Source organism: Notamacropus eugenii, chromosome 1, assembly GCF_028372415.1.
Source record: "Notamacropus eugenii isolate mMacEug1 chromosome 1, mMacEug1.pri_v2, whole genome shotgun sequence".
In the NCBI taxonomy this organism is placed as follows: Eukaryota; Metazoa; Chordata; class Mammalia; order Diprotodontia; family Macropodidae; genus Notamacropus; species Notamacropus eugenii.
The window spans coordinates 14583101-14604836 of NC_092872.1; the positions used below are offsets into that span (position 1 = coordinate 14583101).

At 45.6% G+C, this 21736-nt stretch overlaps 1 protein-coding gene across 5 annotated transcripts in view; it reads left to right on the forward strand.

Moving 5' to 3' along the window:
- PLXNB1 (plexin B1) overlaps positions 1–21736 on the forward strand; it is a 72014-nt gene that overhangs the window by 11558 nt on the left and 38720 nt on the right. For 2 of the 5 annotated variants that reach the window (XM_072654736.1, XM_072654757.1), the window contains exons 2-12: positions 6769–6829; positions 12043–13185; positions 15237–15419; positions 15836–15964; positions 16641–16741; positions 17191–17323; positions 17863–18019; positions 18296–18404; positions 19127–19235; positions 20151–20981; positions 21263–21388. In XM_072654736.1, coding sequence (XP_072510837.1) covers positions 6769–6829; positions 12043–13185; positions 15237–15419; positions 15836–15964; positions 16641–16741; positions 17191–17323; positions 17863–18019; positions 18296–18404; positions 19127–19235; positions 20151–20981; positions 21263–21388 — 3082 coding nt within the window. The remainder of the gene's footprint in view (positions 1–6768; positions 6830–12042; positions 13186–15236; positions 15420–15835; positions 15965–16640; positions 16742–17190; positions 17324–17862; positions 18020–18295; positions 18405–19126; positions 19236–20150; positions 20982–21262; positions 21389–21736) is intronic. The other 3 variants (XM_072654751.1, XM_072654744.1, XM_072654764.1) reach the window with 3 other exon arrangements.

Consider the following 21736-nt stretch of genomic DNA (forward strand, 5'->3'; position numbering starts at 1 on the left):
GAAAAGAAACTAGAAGACTAACGAAATGGCTAGATATATCCCTTGTATCTACAGCTCTTTAAAATTTCTAATCTAAATCAACTGACTTGCTTTTTTAAAGATGCTAAGCTTACCATTATTTATAACATACACAACTTAATTCTGTTTATAAATCAAGTGTGTGTGTGTGTGTGTATGTGTGTGTGTGTGTGTACACACCACCCCAAAGAATGCGTGAGTTTTAAATAGATGTGATGCAAAATTAGAAGGGGGTAAACATTATGTTTTATTTGCTTGATCTGCTGTTTGATAATAGGACAGTAGCTCAAGGGTGGGAATAATTTTATTTTTGTCATTGCTTCCCCAGTGCTAAGCATATAATAGGATATGGATAGGGACTGGACTTATGGTTTTAATGACATATGTAACTGCCAGGTGGAAAAAACCCTACCACTTCAGGTTAATATCTTCCTTTCAACTTAAAGTCTTAGATAATTGCCCAGAACTCTGAAAAGTTAAGAGAAGGACCTGGGGTTACTAAGACATTATGAGGAAGATCTTGATATCAGGTTTTCCAGGCTTACAGATACATTCTCTATATCCTAGAATTGACCATGCTGTTTCTGAAGAGAGGTGATTGGCTTCGTATTTCTGTTGTCTCATTGAAATGATAAATCTGAATGTTCAAAAAAGAGGACTCACATTATGACTTAAACTTTGTGTTGAAGTAGTATAGATGTTACCGTGTTGTTTTGTGACTTCAATCCTCTTAAATCTTGGATTATATTTTTACCAAGGAATGTAGAACTTAAAGGCTCCCATAATTTTCTCTTCCTGATGTCCAGTGCCAGTCCAACCTTCCTTTCTTGTTGGCATTTCCTATTGCCTACTTGATCTTCCCTTGGGACAAGGAGCATACCATTCCCTAATGGATATATTAGCCAAAGGATTTGTGGAAGCAGTGTCAAAGGAAGAAATCGAAGCTATCAGGAACCACATGTAAAAATGCTCCAAGTCACTAATAACCAGAGAACTGCAATAAAAACAACTCTGAAGTGCCTCTTCATGTGTCCATTAGATTAGGAATAATTACTGAAAAGGAAAATGACAATTGTTAGAGGGACTTTGGGAGGATAGACCCATTAATGTACTGGTGGTGGAGCTGTCAATTGGCATAACCATTCTGGACAGTAATTTGGAACAATAGCCCGAAAGTTACTAAATTGTTCCTATTCTTACCTAGTGATACCACTTCTCATTGTTCAGTTGTTTCAGTTGTGTTGACTCTTCGTGATCCCATTTGTGGTTTTCCTGGCAAAGATTCTGGAGTGTTTTGCCATTTTCTTCTTCAGGAGACTGAGGTAAACAGGGTTAAGTGACTTGTGCAGGGTCACACAGCTAGTATTTGAGGCCAGATTTGAATTCATAAGGCTAGTCTTCTTGACTCCAAGACTGACACTGCACCACTTAGCTGCCCGATGACCAGCTATAAACATCAAAGAGACCAAAGACTGAGGGAAACTATTCATAGTAAAGCTATTCACAATAACATTTTTTTCTTTTTTTGCCGGGAGAACTATTTATAAAATGAACACCATGTTATGAAGGAAACTAAATGATCAATGAACCAGTCTTTACTCTAGAAGACTGATCACAAAGTGTGCTTCCTTCTTTTTTGTGATAGATTGTAGATGTAGAGCAAGACATACATTTTCAGACCTTTGAAATGCAAATTTGTTTTTCTTGACTGTATTTATTTGTTATTAGGGAAGTTTTTATTTGGCAGGGCAGAGTGGTGAGGGGGAAGGATTGTGATAGTGATGCAAAAAAGAAAAAAAAGAGCATCCTTGAGACAAAGATACAAAGGAGAGAACATAGGCAGGTCAGAAAGGGTAAGATAAGATTATATATGTATTATTATATATAAGGTAAGGGAAAGATAAGCATTGTTGTTACTACCATGTTAAATTATATATGTAGATCTCACTATAAAAAAAAAACTTTATGTAGATGACCCCAGAATTTCTCTCACTCTCCAATCCTGTGTTCCAGACCCGTATGTCTACCTTCCTACGGGACGTCTTTGTCTGGAAATATGACATGAACCTCTAACTTAACGTGTCCCAAAACAAGCTTATTATCTTTCACCTTGTTCCTCTTTTTCTTTTTTCAGTTTCTGTGAGTGGCCTGACCATTCACTGAGTCAAAGCCATAGCTGTTCCCTCTCACCTCTCATATCCTATCAAGTGCTGTTGAGTTTGTTCCAGTTTTACATTTTCTCTTACATCCCTTCATCCTCTCTTCTCCCTTTGCCATCCCCTTAGTATGAGTCATATTACTACCTACCTGGGTATTCTTTCTAACAATCATTTTAATTAACAAAAGTCCATTTTCTCTCTATCAGAAAAAAAAAGAAAAACAAAACACCCGGAACAAACATACATGCTTAAGAAAGACAAATTCCTATATTGGCCATGTCCAAAAATACACATCTCATTTAGCACTCTGAGTTCATCACCTCTCTGTCAGGAGGGAGGTAGTATGATGCATCAATAGTCCTCTGGAATTGTGCTCAGTCACTGTGTTGAGTAGAGTTTTTAAGTCTTTTAAAAGTTTATTTGTTTTTATGGTGTCATTGTATAAACTTTCCTGGTTAAGCTCCCAGCAGTCCATACGAGGTATCTCAGGTTTCTCGGCACCTCTTCTTTTCAACAATAGTTTTCCATTACATTTATATATCATGATTTGTTTAATCATTACTCAACTGATTGGCATCTCCTTAATTTCCATTTCTTTGCCACCATTAAAAAAGGCTATAAATATTTTTGTATACATGGAATGCTTTTCCTCTTTCTTTGATTTCTTTGGGGAAGAAGGCCTAGGAATGGTGTTTGAAATAGCTTCTAAGGGCCCCTTCCCCATTTCTCAGTGTGTCCTCCAATCCATCCTTCTCACCATGACCAGAATGCCTTTCCTTTGGAATAGATCTGACCATTGAATTCAATTCAACAAATGTTTGTTAAGTTCCTGCTATGTACCGAGTTGTGTTATCTCTTTCCTTTGCTCAGAAATTTTCAGTGACTCCTTGGTACTTGCCAAGTAAATCACAAGATTCTTGTCTGACATTCAAGGCCACTCATAGCCTAGAGCCTCTCTCTTTTTCCAGCTTTATCTTAAATGTTTCTTGCCTTGGCATATTCTTTGTTCTAGACCAACTGTGCTAGTCTCTTCTTCCTGAGCGTACCCTCTCCTTCTTTGCCTTTGTAATTTTGTTCAAACCATTCCCCATGCCGAGAATGTCTTCTCTGTTCCTCTGCCAGATTTCTACCCAGTCTTCAAAGCCAAACTCTCAGATGCTTGATGAAACTTTCCCTGTTGCTTGTTGGCAATGAGCATCCCCCTGGGGCATCACATACCTGAGAGGCATTGTGGTGTAATGGAAAGAGGGGGCAGGTTTAGGAGTCACTGAGGCCTGGGCTTCAATTTTGCCTGTCATGCTTACTAATTGTGTGACCCTAGACTCAACTCAAGGTTTTTCTGAAGTTTCTCAGAATTGTAGTTTATTCATGTCTAAAGTGGAGAAAAATAATGTCACAGTGCTTACCTCCCAGGATTATTTGGAGGATCAGATGAGAAATTACACGTAAAATTTGGCAAACTTCGAAGTATTCTGTTAATGTCAACTACTATTTAAAAAGTATTGTTATTTTTTTTTGTTTTCATATTACCTTCATTTCCCATCCTCTTTTCCTCTCCCCTAATCTAAAGAAGCATCTCTAGAAAAAAGAACTAAATTAAAAGAGAGCCACATGAGTCAAGTCTGGCAATGTATGCTGTGTTCTACCCCCATAGACTCCCACTCATTCAGCAAATGGAGCAAAGGGCATTTTCATATGTCTTCTTAGGGGCCAGGCTTGGCCAATTACACAGTGTTCAGTTTTGTTGTTAATGTTGCTTAAGTGTGCATTGGAGTAGGATTGTTTTTCTGGTTCTGCTTACTTCCCTTTTCAATTTATATCTTTCCATGCTCCTCTGGGTTCATATTTGTAGTTTTCATTAGCACAGTAACCTTTCATCACATTCCTGTACCATAGTTTATTGATAAACATCTCCCTGGTTTCCAGTCCTTTGCTAATACAGAAAGTACTGTTACAATGATTTTGTGACATATGTTGGATTTTTCTTTCTATCCTTGACCTTCTGGGCCGTATGCCTTTTGGTAGAACCTCTGGGGTCGTATGCCTTTTGGTAGAATCTCTGGGTCATAGGGTGTGGACATTTTAATCATTTTTAGCATATTTCCAAATTGCTTTCTAGAATGGTTGGATTAATTCACAGCTTCATCCATAGTATGTCAGTATTTCTACAACCCTTCGATATTGATAATCTCATCTTTTGTCATCTTTGCTGATATGTTGGTTGTGAAGTGAAATCTGAGTTGTTTTGGTTTGCATCTCTCTTAATTGTGATTTGGAGCAGTATTTCAAATGGTTGTTAATAATACACAGTTCTTTTGAGAATCATTTGTTCATATTCCTTTTTACTCTTAGCTATTATTAGAGTGCTATGTTTTGAACCTTTCTAGTACACTTACCTTAAAACATTATATCTAAGAATCATAGATTCTCAAAGTTGGAAGAGAAAGCAGAAATAATCTAATCCAAATCCTATCTGATAAGGAATCTCATTTAATTCCCTTGACAGATTGTTATCCAGACTTTGCTTGGGGTCCTTTGTTTTATTTTTTTTTCAAATGACAAGTAAACAGTTTTTAAACATTCATTTTTTAAAATTCCGAGTTCCAAATTCTCTCCTTCCCTTCCCTCACCCCTCCTTGAAAAAGCAACCAATATGATATTGATTATACATGTGCAGTCATGTAAAAGACATTTAGCCATACTGTGACAGAAAATACAGGCACCCCCCCACAGAATCCCCCAAGAAAAAGAAAGTAAAAAAACACAAAGGTATGCTTTTATCTGCATTCAGAGTTTATCTGTGCTTTCTCTGGAGGTGAAGAGCATTTTTCATAAGTCTTTTGGAATTGTCTTGGATCATTGCATTGCTGAGAATAACATACGCCTTTCACAGCTGTTCAATGCACAATGTTCCTGTTATTGTGTTCAATGTTCTCCCGGTTCTGTGCGTTTCACTTTGCAATCAGCTCATATAGGTTTTTCCAGGTTTTTCTGAAACCACCCTGCTTGTCTTTTCCTACAGCACAGCAGTATCCCACCACAATCACATGCCACAACTTGTTCAGTCATTCCCTTGGGATTCTTTACTGATGGAGAAGCTACTCTTAATCTCTTACAAAAATGGAAGATTCAGGAGGGCAGGGATTCTCTTATTTAAGGTCTCTTCACATAATGGTTATTTGATAAATGTTTATTAAATGTATAAAAGTGTTAGAATGGCTCAGCCTTTTAAAGCAGTAAACATTCTGAGAAAAGAAAAGCTGCATTTGAGTGTGGTATTGGGTGGTGGATGGGAAAACAGCATGGAGAGGAGAAGTGGTGAGAGATAAGTGGGTATAGTCTGTTGAGGCTGTGAAAATCATGCACAAGAAATTAGGTTTGATGTGATGGGTGACAGGTAGCAGCTGAAGGTATTTGAGTCTGAGATAGAATGTGGTGAAAGTGATACTTTGGGAATATTAGTGAAACCACTACAGATATGCAGGTTGGATTGTAGGAGGCAGAAACTGGAAAGAGAGAGACTAGCTGTAAGCTCAAAGGTCACTGCCTTTGTTGTCAGTATCTTGTGGTCATGGCTGTGATGCCATGTGATAGCTTACATGGGACTTGAAGCTGAGAGCTTACCCACTCACCTGATAGAATGGGGCCAGCATCCTTAGCTAGCCTCCTGGTGCTCCTGTTCCCAGACACCTTCTCTCTGATCACCTGTTCTAACTCCTTGCTTTCCAAAACCTGCCAAGCATATAGAACCATTTCCTGGTTCTGTCTTGTCTGTGGAGCTTAGTTTCCCTTCCACCCCTCTCTTCACCCCACATCCTAGACCACAGACTTAGACTTGGAGGGCTGGGATTCTTAACTGTGGCTCCGTAATCTGAACTTGGATGGGGAAAAAGAAATTACTTCTTTAGTTTCACTAACATCTAACTGAAATTTGACATTTCCTTCAACTTTTACAAAAACATTATTCTGAGAAGGACTTCACCCTGGTCAGGGGCTCAGGACACAGAAAAGGTTAAGAGCTACTGGACTAGGGCATCTCTTAATTCCAGGACCCACACTGGGTTGAAACCTGCCTCCTTCTCTATTTTTGATTAATTTGCCTTGGGCTTTCTCCCTCAGAGATGCCCCAAATATCTGTCACCAGGACTGGGTAAAGATTCCTTTGGGGTCATTCCTTTGGGGTATAGGGAAATTGAGGACCCTATAATTCCATGGTTCTCTTGCTTGGTAGGTGTGGGGAGAGGGGAGGCAGTCCTGAAGTCCTGGGAGGGGAGCAGTAACCTACTCTGGAATGCAAGTACCCTGCTCCCCTCCTCCACCCCCACCTCATTGGAATGTGTGTAGTGGCAGTCCTCCAAGCTAACTTCACTGCCTCTCAGCCCTCTGTGGGGACAGTGAGGGGAAAGCCTGACCACAGCCTCCTGTGAACCGTAATGACCTTCGTAGGGGTGGGGTGGCCCTGTTCCCTCCCTCCCATGTGCGGTGTTGGGATAACCTTCAAGCAGCTTCACCATCCTTGCTGACACTGGCAGGGAGTGGTGTTGTGACCTCAGCTTTTCAGACTACTTCAGAGTATGTGCTCTTTCTCCAGCCCAGGTGACCTGATCCATACTGGCCATGCTGCTGTTTGCTTGCTTTGCCTGCTGTACCAGGTAAGTTCAGCCCATGGCTCCACTTGACTTTATCTGGAAGATCTGAGTTAGTGGAGCCCAGAGGCAGAGCTCCCCAGAACTATATTTGCCTGCTGTGAGAGCCAGAGGTCATGTTTTCTGAGGGGAGCTGGAAGGGTGGTAGTCCCCTGGGAGATCTGGGTGTGTGTGTGGTCTCCTTAGAGAGCTTGGTCTTAGTGTTCTCCTAGGAGAACTGGGAGCTAGTATCCCTAGAGGGAGATGAAGAAGGTATTGGTCCCTGGAGAAATTGGAGGGATAATGGTTCCTGGGGGAACAGTGAGAGTAGCTTTCTTGGTGGGAATTGCTGTTCTCTGGGGGAGCTGGGTCTTGGTGTTCCCTGAGTTTGCTGGGAACGTGGAGCTGGTGTTTTCTGGGAGACCTGATGTGTTCTCTAGGGGAGTTGGGAGTGTGGAGCTGGTGTTCTCTGGGGAAGCTGGTGTTCCCTGGAGGAGCTGGGAGCTGATGTTCCTGAGAGAGCTGGGATCAGGAAGCTAGTGTTCCCTGGGAGAGCTCGGAGCTGGTATTGCCTGAGGGGGAGCCAGGATTGTGGTTTCCCTCAAAGGATCGGGGAGATCATGTCTCCTGGGAAGAGTGAGAGGCAGTGTTTATGGGGACTTTATGTACCAAAGTTCTGGCACTACTAAGCTCTAGGCCCCCAAATGTTCCATCAAATGTCACTAAATCATTGACTTGCCTTCCTGAACTCAGCAAGTTCATTCCTTTGCCAGCTCTCCCTCAATTCTGCTGCCCTCTCCATGTGACTGTGGTTTGTGACCACTACCCCTAAACCCTCACTATTCTCTTTGATCAAATCTCTGTCCATTGAGCCAACTGATAGTCCCCAGGACCTGTGACTATCTATTTTCCCGCACTGGGTCATTGGTCATGGTTATCCAGACTAAGCTCTGCCTATCCCCCTCACTTCCCCACCCTCTCCTGTTCGGCCTCTGTCACAGCTGGGCCGGATACAACATGTCCTCATATCCTTGTCCCTCTGTCCAGGAAACATGTGAAGTTGTGGAAAGGATGGGGGTGGGATGCCTCTCCCTCTCCTCTCCTCCCAAATCCCTCCCCTCTCTGTCTCCTATCCCTCCCCTGTCCCTCCCCTTTCCCTCTCCTCGCCTCTCCTCCCCTCCCCTCTTCTCTGTGCCTCTGTATGCCCTTTATCCTATTCCACACCTCCTGGTACCCTGATGCCGGTCCTGGCTGTTTTGTTGTGCACTTTCCTGTTCCTTTGGGGGAAGGAGGGTGAAATGCTCCTCTGGTGTCCATGTCTGCCTCCTGTCTCCCACCTCCTGACCTAGAGAAGGGGCAGAGATAAATCAGCACTTGGGAGTAAATATCTGCGGGTTCTGATTGTAGGGGTTCCCTGGGGGTCATCTCACCATCCTCTGCCTCCAGGCAGGATGACCATACAGACGGGGATGGGGAGGGGAGTCACTTTGCTTTTGTAAGTTTCTAGTAAAGGGCTGTGTTTGGTTACCTATTTTTAGTAACACTCGATACCCCTATCTCCCGCTAGTTCCTTCTTAGGTATAACCTAAATGTCTACTATTTAGGGAATTCTTGTATCCCAGTAGTATTCCTAGTATTAATTCCTCTGACTTCCCTTTCCCTGAAACAGAACCAAACCAAACCAAACCTCTTGCAACAAACAAACGTGGTCAGACAAAACAAATTCCTACGTGGCCCATGCCTGAAAGTTCATGTTTAATTCTGAATATTAGTTTGTCCCCTTCCTGTCATTTTCTTCTTGTTTTAATCTCAGTTAAAATGTTCATCATTTCTAAATCCCTTGACAAGGGGAAGACAATCTTGCAATGATCTTTTAACTTTTCTCGGACTAAAACATTTCCTCCTTCCCTCCTCCTCTCTTCTTATCTCCCGCTCTTCAGCCTTCCTTTCCTCCCTAGGTGTCCTTGAATTCTCCACATTCTTGGGCTCTGGGGAATCTCAGGCTTCTGACCATGATTTGACACCTAACCTGAACTTCCCTCCCACCTTCCACTTAAGTCCTCCATTCTTTTCTTTCACTCTCCACATCCTTGGGCATATCAGGGGTTCTCACCATGACTTGTTACTTACCTCATTCTAAGCCCAGAGAGCTCTGATCACAGGGATCCTAATTTTTTGTCTCCTTCCTCTCTAGTGAGTGCCCCGCTATGCCCCTGCCCCGTACTTATTCTCTGATTCAATTCAATCCAACAAACTATTTTAAGGGTTTACTAGATGCATATGGTGATGCAGTGGATAGAGTGCCAGGCCTGAAGTTAGGGAGACTCATCTTCTGGAGTTCAAATATGACCTCAGACACTAGCACTGTGACCCTGGTCACACAACCCTGTTTGCCTCAATTTCCTCATCTGCAAATATGAGCTGGAGAAGGAAGTGGCAAACCACTCCAGAATGGGGTCATAAAGAGTTAGACATGACTGAAACGAGAGTTTCAGTTGTCGGGAATGACATCAAGATGCTTAACTCTGTACCTCTGTGCTAGGTAGACCTTGAATATTCTAAGACAAAAAGTAGACAGTGCTACTCCTCAAGTTTATGGCTTGTTTGTGTGTGTTTTGAGGAAGCAACCTGTACATAGTAAAGCACTTTAAAGGTGTGGAGAAGCAACTGGGAAGACTTCATAGCAGAGATGGGACCTAAGGGAAACTGTGAAGGAAGATGAGGATGCTCAAGGGTAGAGATGAGGGAGGACTCCATTCCAGACATGGGGAGTAGCTTGCCTGTGTGCACAGGGTGCATAATGGAATGGTGAGATGGGCAGTGGCTTAAAGACTGGTCCTACTGATTGAGGGCATGAAGGAGAGTAACAGGATATAAGGATGGAAAGGCAGGTTTTAGCTATACTGTGGAGGGCTTTAAACCAATTAGACAACAAGCTTTTATGAACCTCTTACTGTGTGATAGGTACTGGAGATGCAACAAAAGGCCAAAAAAACCCCATTGCTACAAGGATCCTCCATTCTAGTGAGTGAAACAACTGGTAGATATCTAGGTACACGTATGATGTATGCATAGCATATGAAGGTAATCTGAAAGAAGACCATAACAGCTGGGGGGGAACCAGGAAAGCTCCCCACTGCAGAAAGGGGAGTTAGAACTGAGTTTTGAAGGAAGCCAGGGAAACTGAAGAAGTCAAGGCACAGAGGCAGAGCAATATAGGCACGGGGATCAGCCAGTGCAAAGGCATGGATATGGGAGATGGAGCGTCCTGTTAGAGGAACTGTAAGTAGGCCAGTATAGATGGATCATCAGATTGATGGAGGAGGGAAGCCAGGTGTAAGAAGTCTCATAAGGCAGAAAGGGACCTGGTTATGAAGAAATTTAAATGCCAGACAGAGGAGGTTATATTTATCCTTGGAGGTAAAAGCCATTGGAGCACCATGTACAGGGATAGTGGTGACATGATCAGACCTACTCTTTAGAAAAATCACTTTGGCAGATGAATGGAGGATGGGTTGGAATAGGGAGAGAGGGAAGGCAGGGAGGCCAGTTGGAGGAATATTGTGGTAATCTTGATGAGAGGTGATAAAGGCCTGACCTAGGATCATGGCTTTATGAATATTGTGAAGGGGGTATATGTAAGAGATGTTATGAAGGCAGAAATGACAAGATTTAGCAGCCAGGCAGAGGAATTTGCATTTTTACTTAGAGGACAATAGGTAACCACTGGAGGTTTTTGAGTTGGGGAGCAAAATGGTCTGTTGGGTGACATCAGAAGATTTTTGTCAAGGATGGATTGGAGAGAGGAGGAACTGGAGAGTGCATGAAGTGATGAGGGTCTGAATTAAGGTGATACCTATGTGAAAAGAGAAAAAAGGAAATGTATATGAGAGTTGTGGTAAAATCAATAGCACTTGGCGGCTTATTAAGTCTGAGGGTGAAGGAGAAGAGAGAGTTAAGAGTCTGAAGTTATGAATCTGGGTGACTGGAAGGTTGGTGGTACTCAACAGAAAAAGGGAAATTTGGAGGATGTGGTTTGAGTGAAAATAGGATGGGAAAGATGATGAATCTCATTGTAGACTATTCTTGGCACCATGAACCATGGGTCAACTCTGCCATTGTTTTTAGATGAGTTTGTCACTGTACTTCTCTATGGCCACAATGACCATCCCTGTATCCAGACCAGTGGTAGCTCCTTCCTGGCTACTACTCTCCTATGTGTGCTGTTTCCCCTATCAGAGCGTAAGCTCCTTCAAGACAAGGGCTGCCCTCATTTTTGTATTTGTATCCCCAGGGTTTAGCACCTTGCTTGGCACATAGTAAGAACTTAAAATATTTTTCATTCATTCATTCATTCATTTTCTTTCATGTTCAGCTTGAGATAGCAGTCAGATATCCAAGTAGAAATGTCCAGCAGGCATTTGTAGGACTGGAGTTCAGGAGAGAAATGAAGACTGGATTTATAGATTTGGTTCAGTGATGAAAGATTCTGGTCAAAAGGCTAGAGAAGGTCTCTAAGCAACAGATGATCTCCTAGAGAGGATAATTGCATCTGCATAGAGATGATAATTGAATCCATGGGAGTGGATGAGGTCACCAAGGGAGGGAGTGTAAAGAAAAGGGTCCAGGACTGAGCTTTGAGAGACACTTATTTAGGGAAAAGGAGATAGCTGATGGTCTAGTAAAGGAGAATGAGAAGAACTGGTCAGACAGTTAGGAAGAAGACCAGGAGAGAGAGAAGCTAAGGGAGGAGAGAATCTCTTGGAAAAGCTGCAGAGAAATGAAAGAGCATGAAGACTGAGAAAGGACCAATGGATTTGGCAGTTAGTAGATCTCTTTGAAAGAGCAGATTCAGTAGAGTGGTGGGGTTGGAAACCAGATTTTAAGGTATTAGAAGGGAGAGGGTGAGGAAGAAATTGAGGCAGCAGTGTTTGCAGATATCTCTTTGTAGGAGTTTGGTAGTAAAAGGAAAGAGAGATTCAGGATGGCAGAGGAGAATGAGATGAGATTAAGGAGAAATTGAAAATGAAAAAGTATGATCAGTGGGAAAGACATGGCAAAGGATGAAATCAGAGCCCAGGTAGAGGGGTTCGACCTAGGCCCTTTCCCTATAGATCTCCTTATCCAGACTAATTGATCTCTCTCTCTCTTTCTCTCTCTCTCTCCCCCCTTCCTGTCTTCCTCCACTCACCCCCTCTTCCTCTCTGTCTGTTTGTCTTTCATATTTTTATTTCCTTCAGGTGACCATGCTTATCCTTGGCTCAGCCCTTCTGCAGCTGCTCTGGGCTGTGTGTGCTCCAGCCTCTGCGATGCAACAGTCCACTCTTGCCTCCTTCACCCCCAACAACACACGCCTTCAGCATCTGGTCAGGGACTCAATCTCAGGGACCCTCTATCTGGGGGCCACCAACTTCTTGTTCCAACTGGATTCAGAGCTAACACTTGAGGCCACTGTGTCCACGGGGCCTGTGCTGGACAGCAGAGACTGTCTGCCCCCTGTGTTGCCTCTTGAGTGCCCACAGGCCCAACTCACAGACAACCCCAACCAGCTGTTGTTGGTGAGCCCTGGTGGGCCTGGCGGAGATAAAGGGGCCTTAGTGGTGTGTGGGAGTGCACACCAGGGAGTATGTGAACAGCGCCGCCTTGACCACATTGGACAACTCTTGCTTCGTCCAGAGCGTCCAGGGGATACTCAGTATGTGGCAGCCAATGATCCAGCCATCAGTACTGTGGGGCTGGTAGAACAGGGTCCAACTGGAGAGCCTCTCTTGTTTGTAGGTCGAGGATATACCAGCCGGGGTGTTGGAGGGGGCATCCCTCCCATCACAACCCGTGCACTGCGTCCCCCTGACCCACAGGCTGCGTTCTCCTATGAGGAGACAGCCAAGCTAGCTGTGGGCCGGCTGTCTGAGTACAGCCACCACTTTGTGACTGCCTTTGCCCGTCGAACCAGTGTCTATTTCCTGTTCTTGAGGCGAGACCTGCAGGCTCAGTCCCGAGCCTTCCGCCCCTACTTGTCACGCGTCTGCCTGAGTGATCAGCATTATTATTCCTATGTGGAGCTTCCACTATCTTGTGGAGGGGCTCCTTATGGACTGGTGCAGGCAGCTGCTGTGGCTGTTCCTGGGATGGGGTCCCAAGGGGATGGTGGAGAGGTGTTGTTTGCTGCTTTTTCTTCAGTCAACCCTTCCACTGCTGGCCGTGCCCCTACTGCTGGAGTCTCTGGGGCCTCTGCACTCTGTGCTTTCCCATTAGATGAGGTTGACCAGTTGGCCAACCGGACACGAGATGCCTGCTATACACGGGATGGCCGAGCAGAGGATGGAACTGAGATTGCCTATATCGAATATGACGTCAACTCCAACTGTGCTCAGCTGCCAGTTGTAAGTAACCCTGTAGTCCCTGTACCTTTCCCTCTCTGATGGGTGATCCTATTCTCCCTTGCCATTTCCTGTCTCTAAGACTCACTACAAGTTTCCATGAGCTCCTAAGTTGTTGGGAATTGAGGAAGAGTTTTAATAGAGCTATCAGAATGTATTGATTGCTTCTTGTGTGCCCAATACTGTGCCAGAAGTTCTGAAGATACAAAAGAAATGGTCTCTGCTCAAAAGAAACTGTCTAACTGAGGTGGTAAAGTACACACACTTGAAATGGAGATTGATATCAGATTCTTGATAATAAACTGCTGAGTTATATGGTACAGATAATGTGTGCCAAAGTAGTTCAGAGAGTGATGATGTTTGTATGAGCTAAGCTGTCAGAGAAAATATCATGGGGGTGGAGTTTGAACTGGGACATTGAAGAAGGGGTTGGAATTGTATAGGTAGAAAAGGGGTGGGGACAGTATTGCAGATTCCAGGGGAGAGGGGGTGGGAATAGCATGAACGAAAATGAACATGGAGAAAGAAGCGCAGCGTATCTCTTAGGGGGATAGTTGGGGTTAGGAGAACAACTTAGTGTTTGTGTTGGAGAGAGAGTTTAGAGCTAGGTAGGGCAAGTGGGAGTGTAGTATGGAAGACCTTGAACATTAGACTGAGGAGCTTAGGTCTGGTCCTGTAAGCACTGGGGAGCCATCATAGATTTTGGAGTAAGAGAGTAATGCAAGGAAAATAGTGTTTTTAGGAAGATTTTTTTTTTTGGTACTGTGAGCAGGGTGGATTGGAGAGGAAGAGACCAGAGGTCAGGGAGATCAATTTAATCCAGCCACTCGTCAAGAAACTGGACTAATAATAATAATGATAACTATTATTTTTATGACACTTAACATGTGATAAAACCTTTTCATATTTAGAATTGTCTTCTCTTTTAAAATTAAATTAAGTTTTATTTTATTTTCAAGTCTACCTTTTTTCTCTCTCTTTCTCCTTTCTCCTCTCCATTGAGAAAGCAAAAAACGTAAAGACTATTACAAACATGTACAGTCAAGCAAAAGAAATTCCCTCATTGGCCATGTTGTAAAAAATGTCTTATTCTGCACTCTCAGTCTATTGCCTCTATCAGGAGGTGGGTAGCATGTCTCAGCATGAGGCCTCTGGAATTGTGGTTGGTCATTATGCCACATTCTTTTTCTCTGTTGGGGTTATGGCCTTGAAGATGGAGAGGAAGGGACTAATTTGAGAGACAAGAGAGTGTAAAGGGGATAAAGAAGAAGATAAGTCACAATCGGCTCTAGGTCTTCAAGACTGAGGGAATAGTGGTGAGGCAAGGGAATTGGGGAGATTTGTTTTGGTGAGGAAGATGGAGTTTGGTTTTGGACATACTTGAGTTTGAGGTGGTGTTGGTCTCTGAGTAGCTGGAAATAAGGGACTAGAGCTTCAGTAATAGTTTTTGGGGGAACTGGAGATGTAGATTTGGCAGATGTCAGCACAGAAGTGATAGTGAGAACCTTAGGAGGGACCAAAATCTCTAGGGAAGAAAGTGGGACCAGCTCAAGTATGGCAGCATGGGAGTTTCATGGTAATGTGCACCAGCTGCATTGTGTTGTGGGAGGTTGAGACAGGGTGGGGATAGTGGTAGGGAACCCTGAGATTCTTGCTTCCTTCTCAAGTCCTAACGTCTCTCCTTCTTTCTCCCTCCCACTTAGGAACTCTACTGAGGATGGGGGTGGTGAGGATTGGTGGTGGGAACCTTTAACTCCAGTGACCAAATATCCTAAATTTTCCAGGAAGTCCCAACTTTAAGAAGAGAAAATACACTTTTTCGTGAAGCTTTGGAAAAGAGATATAGAAATTTTTTTGGTTTTACCAAGATCTTTATTTTTGGTTCAGAAAATATAGTCATGCCATCCTATAGATACTTAGTGCCTTCAAGGACTCCATAGACTGTCAGGGATGATTAAGACTGTCTCCGAAGTGTGGAAGGAGCCGCCTGGGGGTCCTGGGCTAGATAGTGGCAGGAGTTGTGACCCCACCCTAAATTTCTTCCTCCTACTAAGGATACACTGGATGCCTACCCCTGTGGGTCAGACCACACGCCCAGCCCAATGGCCAGTCGAGTTCCCTTAGAAGCCACACCCCTGGTGGAGTGGGCAGATGTCCAGTTAACAGCTGTAGCAGTCAGTGTGGAAAATGGACACACCATTGCTTTCCTGGGTGATAGCCAAGGGCAGCTGCACAAGGTGAGGTTAGGAATTGGGGACACCCATGGGAGAGTGAGGGTGGATCAGGACTGCATGTTAAAAGGGATACATTGCTGTGTGAAAGAAGAAAATTTTGGGTTTCCTTATTCCTCTCCCTCTTGCTTTTTTTTTTCCTATAGTACTTTTCTGGGGATCCCATTCTGAAATGTGTCATTTGTGATCCTGGGACCAAGCCCATGTACTTATAAACTTCTGACCCAGGCTATACTAGCTCTGATCCCAAGACTGGACCCTGTCTGTGGTCTTTGATCTCTGGGCTTCTTTGTCTGTAGTCTAAGATCCCTGATCCTGGACCCAAGGGTGGGCATTATAATATCTGATCTCTGGGTTTTGGGATATCTCACAGTCCTTACCTCTTCACCCTCTTTGCCTCATTCACTGTCCCTATTATCCAGGTTTACTTGGGTCCAGAAAGTGACCATCGTCCTTATGCAACTCAGCTCATCCAGAGTGACTCAGCAGTGAGCAGTGATCTGATCTTTGATGGGACCCTGGAACATCTGTATGTCATGACTCAGAGCACAGTGAGTGATGGGGCTAGAGCTGGGGGTAGAACTGAACCCCCTTTATATAGGGAATAGGTATGGTATATTGGAAAGAGTACCCGATTTGGAGTCAGGAGATTTTGGTTTGAATCCAGACTTTGACACTTACTGTATCACTCTAGACAAGTCACTTTATTAATTAGGGCTCCAAATCCTTCATCTGTAAAATGGGGATCATAGTCCTCATCCAACCACTGTCACAGGACTTGTTGTGGAGGCAATACTTTACAAAACTTAACTTGTTGTTTACAAGTTAACAAAAGTTGTTAACAAGTTTACAAAACAACCACTTGTAGTGGTTTATACATATATAAATTTATAAAAAATAACTTATTATTTATATCATGATTTGAATGACTTATGATGAAGATGATGATGAATATGAGGAGCATAGAATGGGGAGGGGGAGGAGGCCTAGCCCTGGCACAGCTTTGCAGTCTACAGAGCGGAATCCTGGTGGGCAACAAATCTTCTTAACTTTAAAGCACTATTGAAATGGGAATCATTATGTCCTTGAACATGGTTTATCAGGATGGAATTTGAAATAGGGAGTGGAGTGGGGTGAAGAAGAGTTCTCGTTAATTTGGGCTCTTCAAAGTGAATTGCCCTGGGGTATCTGGGTTCTTTTGTTGAGATGACCATTTTATTTCCCCAGGTAGTGAGGGTCCCAGTGGCCTCCTGCTCTCAGCATTTGAACTGTACGTCATGTCTGGCCCCCAAGGACCCCTACTGTGGGTGGTGTGTTCTTCTTGGACGGTCAGTGCCTTGGCCCTCTGACTCCTGTAGATTGCTAATGTGTATGAGGGAGCGGGGGGAGGTGCCTATCAGACACTAAGGTCCCCGGCCCTTGGAAGTTCTTCTGTGGGATCCCTCTGATGATGCTCTGATAGACTTTTCTATGACCCCTGAAGATTACTCTGCTAATGTTTAAGACTCTCTGATATGTAGGTTTGGGGGATATGCTCAGACAGTCAGGACTCCATTCTCTGGAGACTGAGGTAGAAATGTGCCTTGGACAGTCAAGTCCTTGACTGGGGTCAGCTGGAGGAGATCCTGTCCCTGCTGTGCTTCCTAGAGACCTCTCTAGAGACCCTTTGTGATTCTTATCCTTAGCTAAAGACACTCAGGGAGGGATTTCTTTCCTCTCCGTGACCCCTGTTGGCTGGAAGATGCTTTGTGATACTTAAACACTTCCTCTGGTGCAGGTGTAGCCGTCGTGCAGAGTGCTCCCGGGGCCGGGACCCAGAGCCCTGGCTGTGGAGTTTTAGTCCCGAGTCCAGGTGTCTGCAGATCCAGGCTGTGAGTCCTGCCAATGTTAGCAGGGAGGAGAAGAGAAATGTAAGCCCCAAGAGCCTGGGGTGGGGGCATCTCTCTGAGGGGTCCAGAAGATGTGTGCAGGGGTGGGGCTCCAAGGACAGGGGGTCAAGGGATGTTCACGGAGAAACTCCATGCACTGGGTCTCTTTGGAGAGCCCCAGCCTGGAGCAGGAAGTGTCTGCAGAGGATCCCATGAGGGTTTCTGGATCATTTTCTTTTTTGGAGGGAGGCATAGAGTAAAAGGCTCTGCAGGGGATAAGTGTGTGGGGAATAGAGCAGAGGAGGTTCATGCAGTGTATGGGTAGGTAAAGTGATGTTTTCTACATGGGATATGTGGAGGGGTAATTGTGAGAATTCCATGGAGGGCATCTGTGGGGCTTCGGAGGGGTCTGGTAGATTTTGTTGCCGCTTCCTTCTGCGTATCTCCCTGGGTTTGGAGAAAATGTGTGTGTGAGTCTCCCGGGGTGTGTATGTGTGTGTGTGTGTGTGTGTGTGTGTAGGGTGTGATCCTCTCTCCTGTATACATAGACTGATATGCTTATCCTGCCCTTTGATTGGCAGATATTCCTGTCAATCTCAGATTTGCCTGTCCTGCAACCAGACGAGTTATACTCATGTCATTTTGAAGAGTATGAGAGTCCAGCGGTTCGGACTGATACTGGTGTGATGTGTTCCTCCCCAGACCCCAGTCGGACCCCTGCCCTGCGGATGGATGCTGGTCAGTGTTGGAGGGGGGCAAGTTGGGATGGGGGTAGGGTCCAAAAGATTTTCCTCTTGGGGTGGGGGTGGGGTTGGAAGGCCAGGGGCAGGGGATTGGATAGGAGAGGGGATAGTGCTAGAAGATGGCGGGCTCTGTGGCCTGTTTTTCCTCCCTCTCCTTTCCTCCTTTCTCCCTTTGTCTTGGGTCTCTGGTTCTCTATTGCAGCAGGACCTGTGCGTGTGTGTGAACGTGAATCCTAGACCCTGACCAGAACTCCTTTCCAACCCCTCACAGACCACGTCTTAGTGCCTTTATTGCTGAAGTTTGGGGAAGTTGTCATTGCATCCACTGAGTTCTCCTTTTATGACTGTGCTGCCGTGGCTGTGCTTTATCTCTCTACGCCGTGAGTTCTCCTGCCCTCCTGTCCAGGGTTTCTAACCCTGCTGCATGTCTCTGCCTGGTCCCTCCCTCCAACATCTCCCGTGATATTGTAAGCCCTTTGAGGGCAGGAACTGCCTTCTGCCTCTTTCCATTTCCCTAGTGTTTAGCACAGTGCACACAGTAGGCACTTAAATGTCTATTTGATGGATTGAAGAACAACCTTCCCACCCCCCACCATTCCTTGACCTTGTCCCATCTTTCCATTCCCCACCATCCCTTCCCCATCCCTGACCCTGATCTATTCCTCTATCCCTCACCTTGACCATCTTCTCCTGTCCCGAATCTTGACCTGTCTTCTCCATTACTTAGCCTGACCAGATCTCCCTATCTCTGACCCCCAAACCTAGTTTTCAGTTGACTGATTTCCCTGACTTGGCTGCTGGGTGCAGTAGAGAGATCCCTGGGCTGGGAGTCAAGATACCTGATTTTAAGTCTGTGATTAGCTGTATGACTTTGGGCGTGTCATTTCTGTCTGACTCCCTGTTTTCTCATCGACAAAATGGGGATCATAATAACACTCCTGTTTGCCCTGATCTCAAATATATGTAAAGTGCTTTGTGGCCACCAATCTGTTATGTCTCCAGCAGTACTTACCCTTGACCTGGCTTCCCACCAATCCCCGCATCAACCCTATCATCCCCCTTTATGTGCTCCTCTCCATCAGCATAATTTCCCCTGCCCTAGATGCCAGGCCTGTGTGCAGAGCGCCTGGGGGTGCAGCTGGTGTGTGTGGCAGCATCTGTGTACCCATAAGACAGCCTGTGAAGCAGGGCCTATTGTGCACAGCCAAAGGGTGAGTGTGATACAGGAGATATGAACACAGAAAGGGTGTGTATGTGTGTGTGTGTGTGTGTGTGTGTGTGTGTGTGTCTTTCAGGAATGGGACAGGAGATTTCCCAAAGAGTGGATGTTCCTGGGAGGGAAGGACTCCAGGGTTGGGTGTGTGAGGGAGAGAGTGGATCTTTGATACTAACTCCCCAGGGCCAGGGAGAATAGCTTGGCTCAGTAACTCCTCAGGGATCTTGCTAGCATTTCCCAACCCTTTTTCCTTTCCACCCTATGGCATGCTCATGCCCATGTTCTGGGCCTTAGTCTGTATCATGCCCAGCTCCTGTGCTCTGCGTGTGTCCTAGATGGGAGGGCTGGGGGAACAACTCCCTGAATCCCTGTGTCTGTGCTTTGCACGTGTGAGTGAGAGTGACCCTTCTGTATGTGACCCTGAAAATAAGTTTGAGACCATCAATGCCTGTGTGATCAAATGTGAGATGTTTGGGTGTTTCTAGGTGTGGGTGAGATTTCCCATAGTCTGTGAGTGCCTGGATGTGAGACCACATATGGTGCTTACCTGTTTGTCTGTGTGTCAGTCTGTGTTTTATGAGGGTTTTTTCTATGGTGGTTCCATATGGGTTTATAGATCTGATTTGTGTCTGTGTGTGTTCTGAAGTAGGTAGGGTGGACACATCCACCAAGCCCTCTGGTTCCCTTCCTTTCATGACACTTTCCTGGGGCCCCTTTCTCCCTCACAGATGTTCCTGGGGTTGTTTCCTCCCTTAGAGAATTAACTAGATTTTTTTGTGTGTGTTTCTCTTTTCTTTGGTCTCTTACCTTTTCTTTGAAACATAAACCTACCTCTTGGCCTTTTCCTTTCCCAATCGTGTCCTTTGAGTGTGTCCCCCTTCCTCCTTTCTTCTCTGCCTCCCATCCCTAGCTGCCATTATCAGCCTCCTGGCCTCTCCTCTCTTCAGTGGCTCCCACAGGGGATGTTCACGCTTTTACCCCTTCTGTGCCCCCCAAAGCTCCTGTTACTCCTGTTCCCAAACTTCCCCCAACAGAGCCTGGCACTCTCCTTGTGGAATCCACTTCTCCCTCCACAGATCCCATACCTCTCCCAACAGAACAGGCACCCAGGACACCTCTCCCAGAGCCTGGGCCTCCCCTCACAGTCCCCTTGCTCCCCACCACAGCCCCTCCAACTACAGAGGCCTTTGCTTCTATACCCAGCACTATTGGGTCAGAGGTGACTCTTGGTCCAGCCCTGGAGACAGCTCCAACGGAGGAGCCCAGCAGTCTCCCCAGCATCCCTGTGGATCCTGGGACTATGGAGGGTGTAGGTGACACTGTCACCATAGTGGATGCCCCTGGAGCAGTGACCAGACTTGAGGACCTTTTGCCCCCTGCCCCTTCACCCTCTCCTTTAGGAGAGCAGCCTTCTGATACAACAGTTCTGACCTCTTCATCTTGGGACCTTGGTACCCTGACCCTTTCCTCCTCTCCTCCCTGGGGTTATGCTCCCAGCACTGGCCCTTCCACCACTTTCCCAGGGGTTGCTGGCTCCAAGGAGCATGCCCCTGACTGGCTGCCCAGAGAGGATGAACTGCCTGAGGCGGACGAGTGGACAGGGAGTGACGCATCGCCCTTCTCCACTTCCACCCTCCTCTCAGGTGACGGAGACTCATCGGAATTCGAGGGCCCCAACGCCCCCCACATCCTCCTCCCTGACCTCGACTACCAGTATGACTCCCCCGGGCTCTGGGAGCTGGTGAGGCTGAGAGCTGGGAGGGAGAAAGAGCAAGGTCTTTGGGGCAGGAAGAGAGGGAGGCAGGACAAGGGAGTGATGGGCCAGGGGCAAAGGGAGAGGATGCTGCCCTATTCCTTCCCTCCCTGTTGTCATCTGGGGTTTCTGGGGGAGGAAAGAAGATGGCCTAGTGGTGTCCTTTAGTGTCTGGGGTTTCTGTGGCAGGAGGGAGGAAAGGAGTGGGTGGGAAGGCAGGGAGAGAGAATGCAGCCCCACACCCTCCTTTTTCCTCTGGGTTTCTGTAGGAAGAAATAGTGAACCATGGTCCTGCTGCCTGTCCCTGTGTGGAGGGTATTGAGGGCTCTTCCTTGCTGCCTGTCCAGATAGAACATGAACTGACCCTTCTAGGAAGGAATTTTCATTTGTACCAGGTGAGTCCTTGGCTTCATTCAGTGGTCCTTCCTGTGAAGCTAGGAGAGCCCTAGGAAACCTTTGTTCTTCACATATTGAGCTCTTCAGGTTCTGGGAATTGGTTAGAAGGAAAGTTTGGCACCCTCTATACTTACTTTTTTTTTCTGATCTTTTACTTTTTACCAATAGGGTGCTCACCTTCTAGTTTTGGGGAACTGGAACAGTGTCAGGGCCAGAGGCAGCTGCTATTTACAATTGGGTCTAAGCTTGTCTCCTAAGTATGTAAATGCTCCCACCATGCTGCTGTAGTGCCCCAAAAATGTCCTTAAGAGATCCCTGAGATCCCAGACATGTCTCTGAGGCCCTAG